Raw genomic sequence first — 12,237 nt, 5'->3', positions numbered from 1 at the left:
AAGAGAGGCCACCTGGTGGATACAGGGAAAGGGCTGGGCTCTGAGTCGCACCAGACTTTGAATCCCAGCTCTGCTGTTCACCAGCTTAGTGAGTACAAGCAGGTTGTGTAGCCTGCCTGACCCTCAGTTTCCCCATTTGTAGATTGGATATAGGAATGCTTAATCTTGCAGGCTGAATGAGATAATGTGTGAATGAGCTTAGCAAGTGCCTGACCCGTGGAGGGTGCGCAAGAAACAAGTGTTTTCTTCCTCTTTGTATTCCCCTCTCCCTTGCACACAGTAGGCATTCAGCAAGGGTTTAATATAAACATGCCTCTGTCATGATCTCTCCCCTGGGTACTTCATTCTGCGATGGTCAGATTTGTGCTAGTATTGGCCATTGCTAGTGTGTTTCAGGCATCTGATAATGATATCTCTGTCTTTCACCTCCTGCATCCCCAAAGAGTGCTCCCTTCACCCTGCCTATACTTCTAGGTGGTCACCCTTAGTCCTCTGGCTTGGGTCCTGCCTCTGACTGCCTCAGATACGTCCACACCCACTGTCAGAGGCCAGCTGGCTGCATCTCCCAGCTGCGCACGTCCCCTGTCCGCTCTGTGCCAGCTCTGTAGGGATGCAAGGGTGAGTGAGATGCAGCCCTGCCTAATTGTGAAGATAAGAAAAACACTCAGTGGAAGGAAGAAGAAAGTAAGTTAGAAAAGAGAGATAAACACCAAATTCTGTGGGAGTTCAAAGGTGGGAGAGGTCAGGTGTGAACGGATTCAGAAAGTTTTTGTGGAGGCGGTGACTTCTGCTGGGGGCCTCAGGGAAAGCAGGAGTTGAGCGTTCTCTGGCCTCCTTTCGCCTTAGCCTCGCATAGGAGTCGACCCGCCTTGTCATCCATCCCTCACGGTACATGCAGCGCCTCATCCAGATGTGGAAATATGAACACCCCTGAGGCAAAGTGGCCGTTCTAGATTCCAGCACAAAGTTTGGAACCATTTCCAGAGCACGTTCACCACTCTGACCTCTTCCTTTAAGGGTGAGACTGAGCTGGTGCTGGTCCCTGGCGAGTGCCACCTCATGGGACAGTCCAGGTCAACAGTAGCCTCCACCAGTGAAGAGGGTATGAGAATGCATTGGTGGCAGCAGTCATTTGGGTCACTTTGCTGTCCCGGAGACTGCACTCTGCAGCACTGAGCATTAGAGAGCACAGCAAGGAGGAGTGTGAAATCTTGGACCGAGGAGATGGGAACTGGCATTCCGCTCAGAGTGGCATTCCACCGGGATAAGTGAATCGAGTGAGTTGCAAGATTGAATCATATAACTTGTCATCAACCTGGATAAAATCTGAAGTCCTTCACAGGCGTACTAGTCTACTCGGACTGCCATAATAAAATACCACAGACTGGGCAGCTTGAATGACAGACACGTATTTCTCACAGTTCTGGAGGTTAGAAGTCCTAGATCAAGGTGCCAACAGGGTTGGTTTCTGGTGAGGTCCCCCCCTGGCTTGCATGTGACCGCTGGCTGCCTTCACTGTGCTCTCACGGCTGACCTCATTTAACCTTAATTATGTCCTTAAAAGCCCTATCTCCAAATATAGTCTCATTGGGGTTAGGTCTTCAACATACGTATTTGCGAGGGACACAATTCAGTTCCTAACAATGGGCACACAAAGTCTGTTGGCCGCCTGGCCTCTGCGCCTTCCCGGCACCTCCCTCCCTGTATGGTGGTCTGCTCCTGGCCCGACCGCATCCCTTGCCATTCTCTAAGATCGTAACCCTCTCCCAGTCGCCATGTGCCTTGCACATGCCCTCCCCGTTCCTGGAATCCCTCCTCCCTGGATGACACCTGCATTCCTTGGGGACCAGCTGAGTCACCACCACCTCCTCAGGAAAGCCCTGGTTGGCCAGGGGCGTCTGGGTTCTTCCCTAACCTCCGCCATCACCTGCGCTCTGATGTTAGTGTTCTTACCTGTCTCCCTCTCCCTTAGACTCCGCATGATAGGAACTCTGTCCCTAATGTCCTCAGGGCCCAGTAGAGACTCAGTAAATATCTGGTGAATGAATTATTAGGGACCTTTGATTTCCAGATATGCCTGTAGATACTAGACAGTCTCCCTCCCCAGTGGGTGTCCTGCTGCCATCCCTTACAGAGACGGTAGCCATGCAGCCTGGTGAGCATGCCTGTGTGACAGCAGCCGGATGGAGTGTGATGGCCTTCCCCTCCCCCAGAGTGAGTCCAGGCAGTGTGCTTTTCTGGTTATACGCAAACAGAGTCATCTGGGTTGCATTAACAGGCTCCACTGTAAACAGTCCTTAGCGAAATTGAGGGCTGGGAAAAACAGGAGGTAAATGGAGGGGCCTTCCCCACCCTGTGCAGAAAGACAAAGCAGGAAAGGAGGACCAGGGGGGAATCGGGGTAGAAATGGCCCCTGGGGAAGCCCACTCTCTTCAGGCCACGTGTGTGCTGGGGGAGTGGATGGTTTTCAAGACAGGGGACCTCTCCCAAACAGGCTGTCCCAGCTCCACGGTTGGTGTTTGTTTGAGGAACTAAGAGGCTCCTTCAGGCCTTTGATTTTCTTGGGGCTGGGGGGTGGCGCAAGGTGAGAGCAGGGGGCAGCCCATGGCATTCCCCAGTGAAACAGAGCAAGCCGTTCCACCAGGACCACAATGACTGTGCTTTGTGTGTTTGTGTCTGTGCCCGAGCAGCTCGCCCCCTCTGAGGCCCAGGAGCAGCAAGAGCTGAGGGCCTGCCTGCGCTGGCGTCGCCTCCAGGACGAGCTGCGGGACTCCCCGGAGGAGATGCAGGTGTTAAGGTAAAGCACCACCGTGCTCCCATCACCTCCCGTTCTCCCTCCTTCCCTCCTCTTCCCTTCCAGACACATCCAAGCCATCTGATTAAATCTGCTGTGTTTCCTTTCTAAATTAAATTGGGCCGGGTTACTCATCCTCCCGGGGATGTGATTGTTCTAAGTCTTTCAGGGTGTGGGTTTCGATTTGCCTTCTGACATTTTCCTGGTGACTCTATTCAGGAAAAAACTAGCATGAGGCCATTTCCGGGACCAAATTCTTCACTTGAAGTTCTAATAGTCACTTCATGTGGTGGCTGTGGACGTGGAGAAGGTTGGGGTTTGGCAGCCTGGCAGATAGTAACCCTTTAAAGCCAAAGGGGAAAAAAATCTTTAGGAAAATATTGATTCCTAAGTGTTTAGTAGTCACAGATGCGTGTGTCAATGGGGCCTTTTGTTTCCGATGTGGCCCTGCAGGAAGCCACTGCTGGGCTGCAGTGCAAGAGGAAGATTCCACTGCCAGCTCCTGAGTTTGTTTGTAGACTGTGGCTTGTGGCACCTGCAAGATTACTTCTTGCCATTTTCCCATGCTTGTCCCTCTCTGCTCTGCTCCTTTTCTTCACTAGTTATCTGAAACCTGGTGCCTAGGCCCCAGGAGCACTGAGATTGCTATGGCAACAGAAGCTTCCATCCTGCCCCCTCTTGACTAGAGTGAAGTGTTTGGAATCTGCCTGTCACATCGGGGAGGGGGAAGGCAAGCTGTCCAGGAGCTGCTTCCTCTGCCCACCCCATCTTAGATGGCCCCCTGAAGGTGGAAGCCTACCTTGGACGGTTCTGCTGCTGTGGTTTGCTTTTAAATAAACACCCCCACGGCTCCTGACAGCAACTGTAGTGCACAAGCCTAACAGAAATGCACCGCGCCAGCCAGACCCCAGGGAGGGAGGCTGGCTGGTGCTTTTGTGCAGCACAGCAGAACGCAGGGCGTGGTGAGCTGCGCCCTACCGTACCCATGGCCAAGTTCCCCGCACTTGCACGCTACTGCAGCCTCCCAAGCTGACTCATCCATTGTTTAGGAGAGGCACCTCGAGTGGTGGGAAGCTCAGCGGGCCAGGAGCCAGGAGACCTGCGATCTCACCCCAGCGCCACTGTTCCTGCCTCTGTTCCCTCAGCCAGTGTTTACTGAGCCAGGCAGGATGGCTACCCCTGTGGCCAAAGAGGACACAGTCCCTGCTCTCACGGAGCTTCCACTTAGTAGGGACACTGTTGCATGCACCAGCTGGTCACAGGTGGTGAGCAGTGCTGTGGAGGGACTGTGAAGCCTGACCGGAGGGCTTCTAGGAGGGAGGTCGGGGAATTCAGTCGGAGAAGAGAGAAATGAGAGTCTGCAGAATGACTTCTAGGTTTGTGACTTGAGCAGTTGGGTAGATAGTGATGCCATTTATGAGATGGTAAAGACTTTGGGAGGCACAGGCTTGGGAGGGGTAAAAAAAATGAAGAGTCTGGTTTTGCATATGTTAAGTTTGTGATGCCAGATAGATATTCAGTATCAAGAACTCTGGGGTCTTCAAGTCAGGAGCTCATTGGAGAGATTGGCATATTCAGCTTATAAAACACTTAAATTCTGAACACACTGAAATCACCAGGGAGAGAGGAAGTGAAAGAAGAGGTCAGGAGGAAGACGAGGAGCCAGCAAGGGATCAGGGGGAAATCAGAATGTATGGGGAAAAACAGGACCCCCAGGCAAGAAGGTAGGAGCGGCTGATGTTGGACGCTGCTAAGGAGTGTGTAAAAGGGAAAGAGAGTAGCACTACACGAAGGATGTGGGTGACCTTGACCTTCATGCATTTATTGATGAGTGGTGGAGAAGGAGACCGGACGGAAGCGGACAGAAAAATGAATGGGAGGGCAGGAAATGGAGCCAGAGGGTGCAGACTCCGTGAGAGAGGTTGTGCTGGCACGGGAAGCAGCACTGGGGAGGTGGCAGAGGGAGCGAGGGTTGGAGAGGTTTGCTTTCATGTGGGCACGGACCCAGGAGCGTGCCCACATGCGAGCTGCATAACTGCCAGTGCCTTCACCTGTCAAAGACTCAATTTCTCCAACTAAGAGGCCGTCTCCATTCTACACATCTCTAAATCCCTTGATGCCCCTGTGCCTGTCCTTTGGGGAGGGCGGGGGACATCATAATTAATATTAGTTTTGATAAGATGTGTTTCCAGCTTGCAAGCAGTTAGAGCACGCCCTGGGAGGTCAGTGTGCACCCGAGGAGGCCGTCATCTCTGCCTTCCGTGGGGCCGGTCAGCCCAGCTTCCGGTGGCCTCGATCTTTTCCTTTGTGTGTGCAGTTGGGAGAAGCCCATAGTATTTTTAGACCTTTGTGCTAAAAGGCTTATTATGGCATTTGTTTTTCTTTGTCTTAGTATTCAGAAATTGTGCTTGCCTAAATTTAGGCTAACGATGAAATGACTGCATTTGAAAGACTTATTGTATATCAATATGGAAAATACTGTTATCAGATGTGCTTACAATGAGGAGGAAATGTTCCTGAACCTGCCCTGAATTATATAATCTAGGTTTAGTTTACTCCCATCCCCTAGAATTCTCCCTTACATGGGCATAGAGAGCCTAGAAATTATTGAAAGGAAGAACCAGAGTTGTAAAAATTTGTTCTCATATTTTGTTTTGTTTTAACATGCAAATGAGACCTTAGGAAAGACATCCCTTAAAATACAGTGATCAGAGACATTATCTATCTTTCTTCCTTTCTTTCAAAATACCCCATGGTCTTAAAATAATGGACCGAGAACAGTTTAAAAGTCTTGAGAGTTTTCTCCATGTCAGCAGACACGATGGAAACTTCTCTCACGATTTGTGCAGCAGTTTTCAACATAGTTGACCACTCCCTCCTTCTAAAAGCACTTTCTTCTTAAGATACTTTCTTCTTTCTCTGCTGTATGTTACACCTCTCGATTTCCCTCTACCTCCCTGGCCTGTGCTTCCCCACCTCTTTTGCTGGCAATGTAACACTTAAATGGCTTAATACCAAGAAAGACCAAATAACATGCCTAACTTCATACAAATGATAAAGAACAGAACTGGGATTTAAATGCAGGGATTGAAACTATCCTCTTTTCTTGCACAATATTTCTGCCTTCAAGGGACTTGAAATAGCATTCAGTTGCATTAAAAAAAAAAAAACAAACATTTCAGGTATCTTGAACTCTGGAAGGACATTCAGGTTAGGGTGAAAAAATATCCCTGGACCAAGCATCTTTGTTGTTTAACACATGAAAACATCTGTTTTAATATTTCAAAAGATATTGGTAAAAAAGGAAACTCAAACTCTGTTGGTTATAGATACTAGAGTATTAATGGAGAAGAGAAAAATGAAAATTTTGTTTGGTTCTGACTTATTAATTTCAGTAATTTATAAGAACTGTTTTCCATTGGTGCCTTCCACGCATCCACTGTTGAATCACGGGGCTCTTAGACTGTGTCTTAGATTGACTTTGTTGTAAGTTGCATTTGCATCAAATATGTGTAGATTGACTTAGTCGTAAATTTCATTTGGTTGCAGGTTTCTTGTGTTTTCTTAGCCTTCTCAGCCTTCATTGGCTGGGGAGCCTGGAATGGGGCCACAGGCTCTGGAGGCAGGGCGATTTGCTCAGAATTTCAAAATGTTAAGGGTCACATTAATGACTCCACGCCTTTCTCATTTGTAAATTATTAAAGATGTCTTTCCCGGATACAAGGCCCCAGTGGCTCTCTCCAGACTCTCCCTCACCTCTGCACTAGCCCTGGGCAGAATTGTCCACCAGGCAAAGTCTGATTTTATTGCTGTTGCGTTCTGTCCTGCCGCTGCTCCGCTCTCTCCTGCTGTCTGTCCCTGCCTAGAAGCTGCTCTCCTGACTGGCGCAGCAGTGGTGGCTCTTGCCAAAGAAGATGCTAGGGGGCTTCTGGAAGGCTGCCCGTGCCTCTTGTCTCTAGGGTGCAGCTGGATTCCGGCAGCTTCTCTCTAAGTGCTTTCAGTTAGCATATTCTGACAGGCCCGGTGGGATGGAAGAGCTACCGTGTCAAGGTCAGAAGAAATCTCTGTTAGTTTTTATTGTTTGTGATTTATTATCACTTTCCCTTTTTTCTGGATTCACTGTTAAAGTCAAGTTCATGCTGAGAAAAACGTTAAAATGTATCCTGTTAAGGAGGCACTGACAGGCGCCCATGTATACAGCCCTTAATCTTAGCTGCTGCCTCACGGTGGACACAGCGCTAGATAAATGTGGTCATCTTTGTTACCCTCCCCGTGAATGCCTCACCCCCTGGTCACAGAAGCATGCAGTAATAATAGGGGCAAACCCCCCACGTATGTAACTCTATCCAGAGCCCACATAAATTGTGTGGGCCACGGGCATTCTGTGAACTTGCACAGGGGCCTGAGCACCATCCATTCCATTTAAAATAGTAAGACTTTTTTCCTTAAAAGTCTGCCATGTGTAAGCCTTCTCTGTTATACTTGAAGTTTTCACCTCTAAAGTTTTTCTCAAAATTTTTATTTCTGGTCCCTGAAGAACATAGCAGTCTTCCCCGCCCCCGTGTGTAGGGACACACCCATTTGCAGTGACAGGAGCCTGCCTCTCGGAAAAGCTCCCCTCCCTCAAGAGTCCCTTGTTGCCCTCATGTGCTTGCCGCCAGCCCGAGATTCAGTCTTCCTTTCCTGCTCCTTCATCCTGGGGCCCGAGAGCCTGGCATGGGCCACGAATGAATCCTTTCACCCTTCCTGGGCCAGCTCCCTGTCCCTTGCCTTCAGTGTTTATTCCAGACCTTCCCCGTCCCCCTCCCTTCTCTTGCCTCCTGCCCCTCTGGGAAACTGAGGCCATCAGCTGTGTCCTCTCTTGGATTCCATAAATGCATCTACGGCCACAACTGCCCTGACCTCTCAGACACCCAAGTGCAATCCTGTCTGCCTTAATACAGCTAAAGACAAATTTCTACTTCCCCAGGTGGACCAGCAATGAGTGTGCCTTGCCACAGATCGTGGCTTAACCCTGTGCCTGTGAGGAAGAAGGGGAGGGAGGATCCGGACATGGCTTTGGACCATCAAGTGGGGTCCGTCCTATCCTGTCAGGGAGGACAGCAGTTCCTTCACGAGCTCCTGCAGGCATAACAGCAATGTCTGGAACAACTGTCCGGTCACCTTAATTTCCCAGAGCAGCACCTCGGAGCGCTCTCTTTCACAGGGTTGGCTGGGTGGGGTCTTGCTGCGCACCAAGAAGGGCGGGCAGTTCTTTTTAATTATCTTGATGAAAGCCAACCATATCCTTATGTTTCAGTACAGCATTTGTACCTGAATTTAATTAGCTACACTTTTTGTTGATTTATACTGTCTTATTTTTAAGTTTAAAGCCTATAAGCTTCAACCAATTTAAGGAATATTCTGGTAATTAATGGGAAAAATCTTTGTTTTATTTGCTTTGTGGAGACAGGCCCCCAAAATACATTATCCTGGGGACCCCTGCCCAACGTGCCGACCACCCGAGGCCCTCCTCCTCTAGGACCTGGCTCCATCGTCACCCCCGTCCCCTGGCGTTAACGCTCCCTCTCTCAGCTGCTTCCCCATAACTGGTAACTATGCTCACATTTCTCCCAACTTTAATAATCTCCTCTTTGAATGCTGCACCCTCATCTAATCATCAAAACATGTGTCTTCATTTCCACAGTGTTCACGAATTTCCAGCCCTCTGGAATCTGCTTTGTGCCCTCACCAGTCTAGGGAAGCGGTTTTTTCCTCAAGTTTTTGTGCCCTTAGGATCACCAAATGCAATAAACAAATTTCATTCCTTATCTTTTTTTTTTTTTTTTTGAGACAGAGTCTCACTCTGTTGCCCAGGCTAGAGTGCTGTGGCATCAGCCTAGCTCACAGCAACCTCAAACTCCTGGACTCAAGCAATCCTCCTGCCTCAGCCTCCCGAGTAGCTGGGACTACAGGCATGCGCCACCATGCCTGGCTGATTTTTTCTATATATTTTTAGTTGTCCATATAATTTCTTTCTATTTTTAGTAGAGATGGGGTCTCGCTCTTGCTCAGGCTGGTCTCGAACTCCTGAGCTCAAACGATCCATCCGCCTCGGCTTCCCAGAGTGCTAGGATTACAGGCGTGAGCCACCTCGCCCAGCCCTCATTCTTATCTTATTGGACTCCTCCACTTTGTTTGATACCTTTGACAAGTCTTCCCTTCTGGAAGTTTCTATCACCTGGCTTTTGTGGCCATCCCTCCTCTGGCTCTCCTTGTTCTTCTCTGCTGTTCCTCCTCCATCTCCTCCACAGTCTTCTCTTTGTTTACCTGCCTCTTCAGACTTGGTCTTCCTCAAGGCCTCCACTGTCCGCTGCATGTCCTCCCAGAGGGGTCGTCTAAACCCCGTGTTAGGTGGAATTCCTCAGAGGCAGACCCTGAGACAAGGCTTATGTGAAAGAGATTTATCAGGAAGCGTTCCCAGGAACGGAAAGGGAAAGGAAAGTGGAAGTGAGAAGAGAAGGAGGCCAAGCCAGGGTGCCGTGACATCAAGTCAAGTCACACAGGGTTGCTCTGGAGGCAGCATGGCTCACCCTCAGTTGTCCCCGTCAGGGCAGGGGACACCCAGAGTGTGTATACCCCTGAATGTGTTTCACTGGCTAGAGACATGCACATTCCCAGCGACTTCCGGCTCTCTGTGTTCACAGGCAAAACAGGCTGAGGCAGCCTGGGGCCACCCTCTGACAAAGCGTCTCACAGAGCGTGCCAGGGGCTGGCGAACACACAGATGGTGAAGGGGCCCCGGGGACATGGGTGGGGCACGGGCACCACCGGCCACAGCCTGGTCTAAGCTGGCTCCCAAGACTCCCCCGCCAGCCCAGCTCTCTCTAAAGATCAGATGCAAGTACTGAACTCCCCGTTGACATCTCTGCCTGGCTACTCTACAGGCATCTCTCACTGGTCATCTTCTCTCCCCACCTTCATGTGCTCACCTACGGAGCTCATGGGTGGTGGCACAGGTCCACGTGCTATCCAGGCTAGAAGCCTGGGAGTTCCAACTCCTCCCTCTCCTTCCCTCCTCCCTGGGAGCCGTCACCAACAACTGCTCATTTTATCTCGAAAGTATTTCCTCAATTCAACCCGTCTTCTCCACCCCCTAGTGCCACTCTCTCTCCGTTTAGAGCTGTGTCACTTGCCAACACCAATCCAACAGCCCCGAATTGTTTTTCTACCTCTAGTCTTGCCCTTCCTCACTGCCCCTCGAGAGCTCTCCTTAAAACACTGCATGCTTCTGCCACATCCTTGCTTAAGGAGCTCTGAAAGTTTCCCTCTCCTACAGGAAAAACGTCAAGTTCCTTCAGACGGCGTGCGAGGCCTTGCACGCCCTCACTTCTGTCTGCTTTTCCTGTCGCGTCTCTTGCCATTCATTGCTTTGCCCTCCACCCTCCAAATAGCTCATCGAAGCCCACCTTGTTCGTCAGCTCAGGCTGCCATAACAAGGTACCAGAGACTGCCTGGCTTCAACAACAGAAATTTATTTTCTCACAATTCTGGAGGCTAGAAGTCCAAGACCAAGATGTTAGTAGGTTTGGTCTCTCCTGAGGCCTCTCTCTTTGGCCTATAGAAAGCCCTGAGTAGAAAAAACACTGTTTCTCCTCTGCTCTCACCCATAACAATTAACACGGAAAACTTCTGTGACCAAATGTGAGGGATTTTTCCCCACACACTAAGCAAACAATCAGTTCTGCAGCAGACGCCAGCTAGGTGTCCTCTAATTCAATTCACTTCTGACACATCTACCTGGAGACGGTGTCAGATCCCACAGGATGAGGCCTCCATCCCACAAGACCGCCCCCGACTTCCGGTGCCAATGGCAAGCCCCAGGTGGTTTTATGTGTGCATCTGACTGACTGGCTATAAATTGGGGTTCCCCTGACACCCTCTTCAGGTTTTATTAATTTGCTGGCGTAACTCACAGAACTCAGGGAAACACGTTTCCTGGTTTCTTATAAAGGATATTACAGAGGATATACGTGAAGAGATGTGTAGGGTGAGGTATGTGGGGTACAGGGCCCCAGGCCAACACCCTTCAGTAACCTCCACATGGTCAGCTCTCTGGAGGCTCTTCCAACCCTGTTCTTTTGGGTTTTTATGGAGGCTTCATTATGTAGGCATGACTGCTTAAACCATTGGCCACTGGTGATTAACTTAACTCTCAGCCCTTCTCCCTGTAGGCTGGGGGGAGGTCGGGTTGAAAGTCCCAACCCTCTTACCCTGCCTTGGTCTCCCTGTGACCAGGCCTGTCCTGAAGCTGCCTAGGGGCTGCCAGTCATCAGTCAACTCATTAGCATGCAAAGACATCACTTAGGAGATTTTCAGGATTTTAGGAGTCATATACTAAGAAAGGGTTCAAAGACCAAATATATATTTTACAGTGTCATGCTCTCTGTGCCTACAAATCCCTGCTGTTTCTCTGCATGTCCTAATCTCCTCTTCTTACGAGGAGATTCTAACTCAGTTAGATTGGAAAAGAGCCCACCCTGACATCCACATTTTAACCTAACCACCCTTGAGAGGCCTTATCTCCAAATACAGTCATATTCTGAGGTGCTGGTGGTTCGGATATCAATATATAAATTCTGAGGGATATGATTTAGCCCATAACTCCTACCATCTGCCTGCTCTTTCTTACCTCCATGCCTTTTTTTAATGTTCTCTCTATTTAGAATATCCTTCGCTTGCTGCATAATTCCACATCATTATGACTCAGCACTCACTGACTTCCAAAAAAGCTAAGATCCTACTCTAAGATAAGCTGGTGTCCCTCTTCTGTTCCCTGTAGACTCGCATTGTATCTCCATCTCTGATCTTACTACATTATTTGATAATTCTCTTTATATTTAGCATAAGCCATACTAAATTGTCAATATTTGACCATTTTTGACCTACAAAAACCAATTCATATGGTCCAACCTCATAAATCTCTTTCTCTTTTGACCCTTCAGCCTTTTGTACCTAGGGACTATGTCTTGTTTATCTCTGCGTACCACAGTGCTTGGCCCTGAGTGAGTACTCGCTAAATGTTGAAGAAATGAATGTCATAGACATGATCTCTGTCCCCGAGGTTCTTTATATATTATTTGGAGAGTTGAAATATTGGTCACAAGATAGATAGACAAATCCTAGGCTTCATCCTCAGAGTTCTAAGAAGTAAGACTTTAATATTGGTAGGCTTCCTTAGAAAGAACTGTGCAAAGGAGGTGAGGCTTGAGCTGGGATATGTAAGAAACGATGACATTGAGATTGGTGAAGAGGTGGAGGGAGGGGAATGCAAAAAGCAAGTCCTGGAAGGCATAAAAAGAAACTGGTTGTGGAAATGCACAGTAAAGTGAGAATGGTTTTGCCGGGGAGGATAGACACCTAAGGAACCGATGAGACTGAAGGTGGGCCAGGTAAGGACAGGC

The 12,237-nt window shown here is 49.2% G+C and overlaps 1 protein-coding gene across 6 annotated transcripts in view; it reads left to right on the top strand.

Annotated features, from left to right (window-relative positions):
* Nucleotides 1–12,237, top strand: part of LOC123646463 (aminopeptidase O (putative)) — a 349,846-nt gene that overhangs the window by 198,157 nt on the left and 139,452 nt on the right. For all 6 annotated transcript variants that reach the window (XR_006737901.1, XM_045563458.1, XM_045563459.1 and 3 more), the window contains one exon: nt 2,691–2,797. Coding sequence is in view for 5 of the 6 variants with exons in the window: in XM_045563458.1 (XP_045419414.1) it covers nt 2,691–2,797 (107 nt within the window). In the remaining variant the exon portion in view is untranslated. The remainder of the gene's footprint in view (nt 1–2,690; nt 2,798–12,237) is intronic.

The sequence above is a fragment of the Lemur catta genome, chromosome 10, assembly GCF_020740605.2.
Source record: "Lemur catta isolate mLemCat1 chromosome 10, mLemCat1.pri, whole genome shotgun sequence".
NCBI classification, from domain to species: domain Eukaryota; kingdom Metazoa; phylum Chordata; class Mammalia; order Primates; family Lemuridae; genus Lemur; species Lemur catta.
Note: the sequence above shows the minus strand (reverse complement) of the source record. Positions and strands in the feature narration are given on the sequence as shown.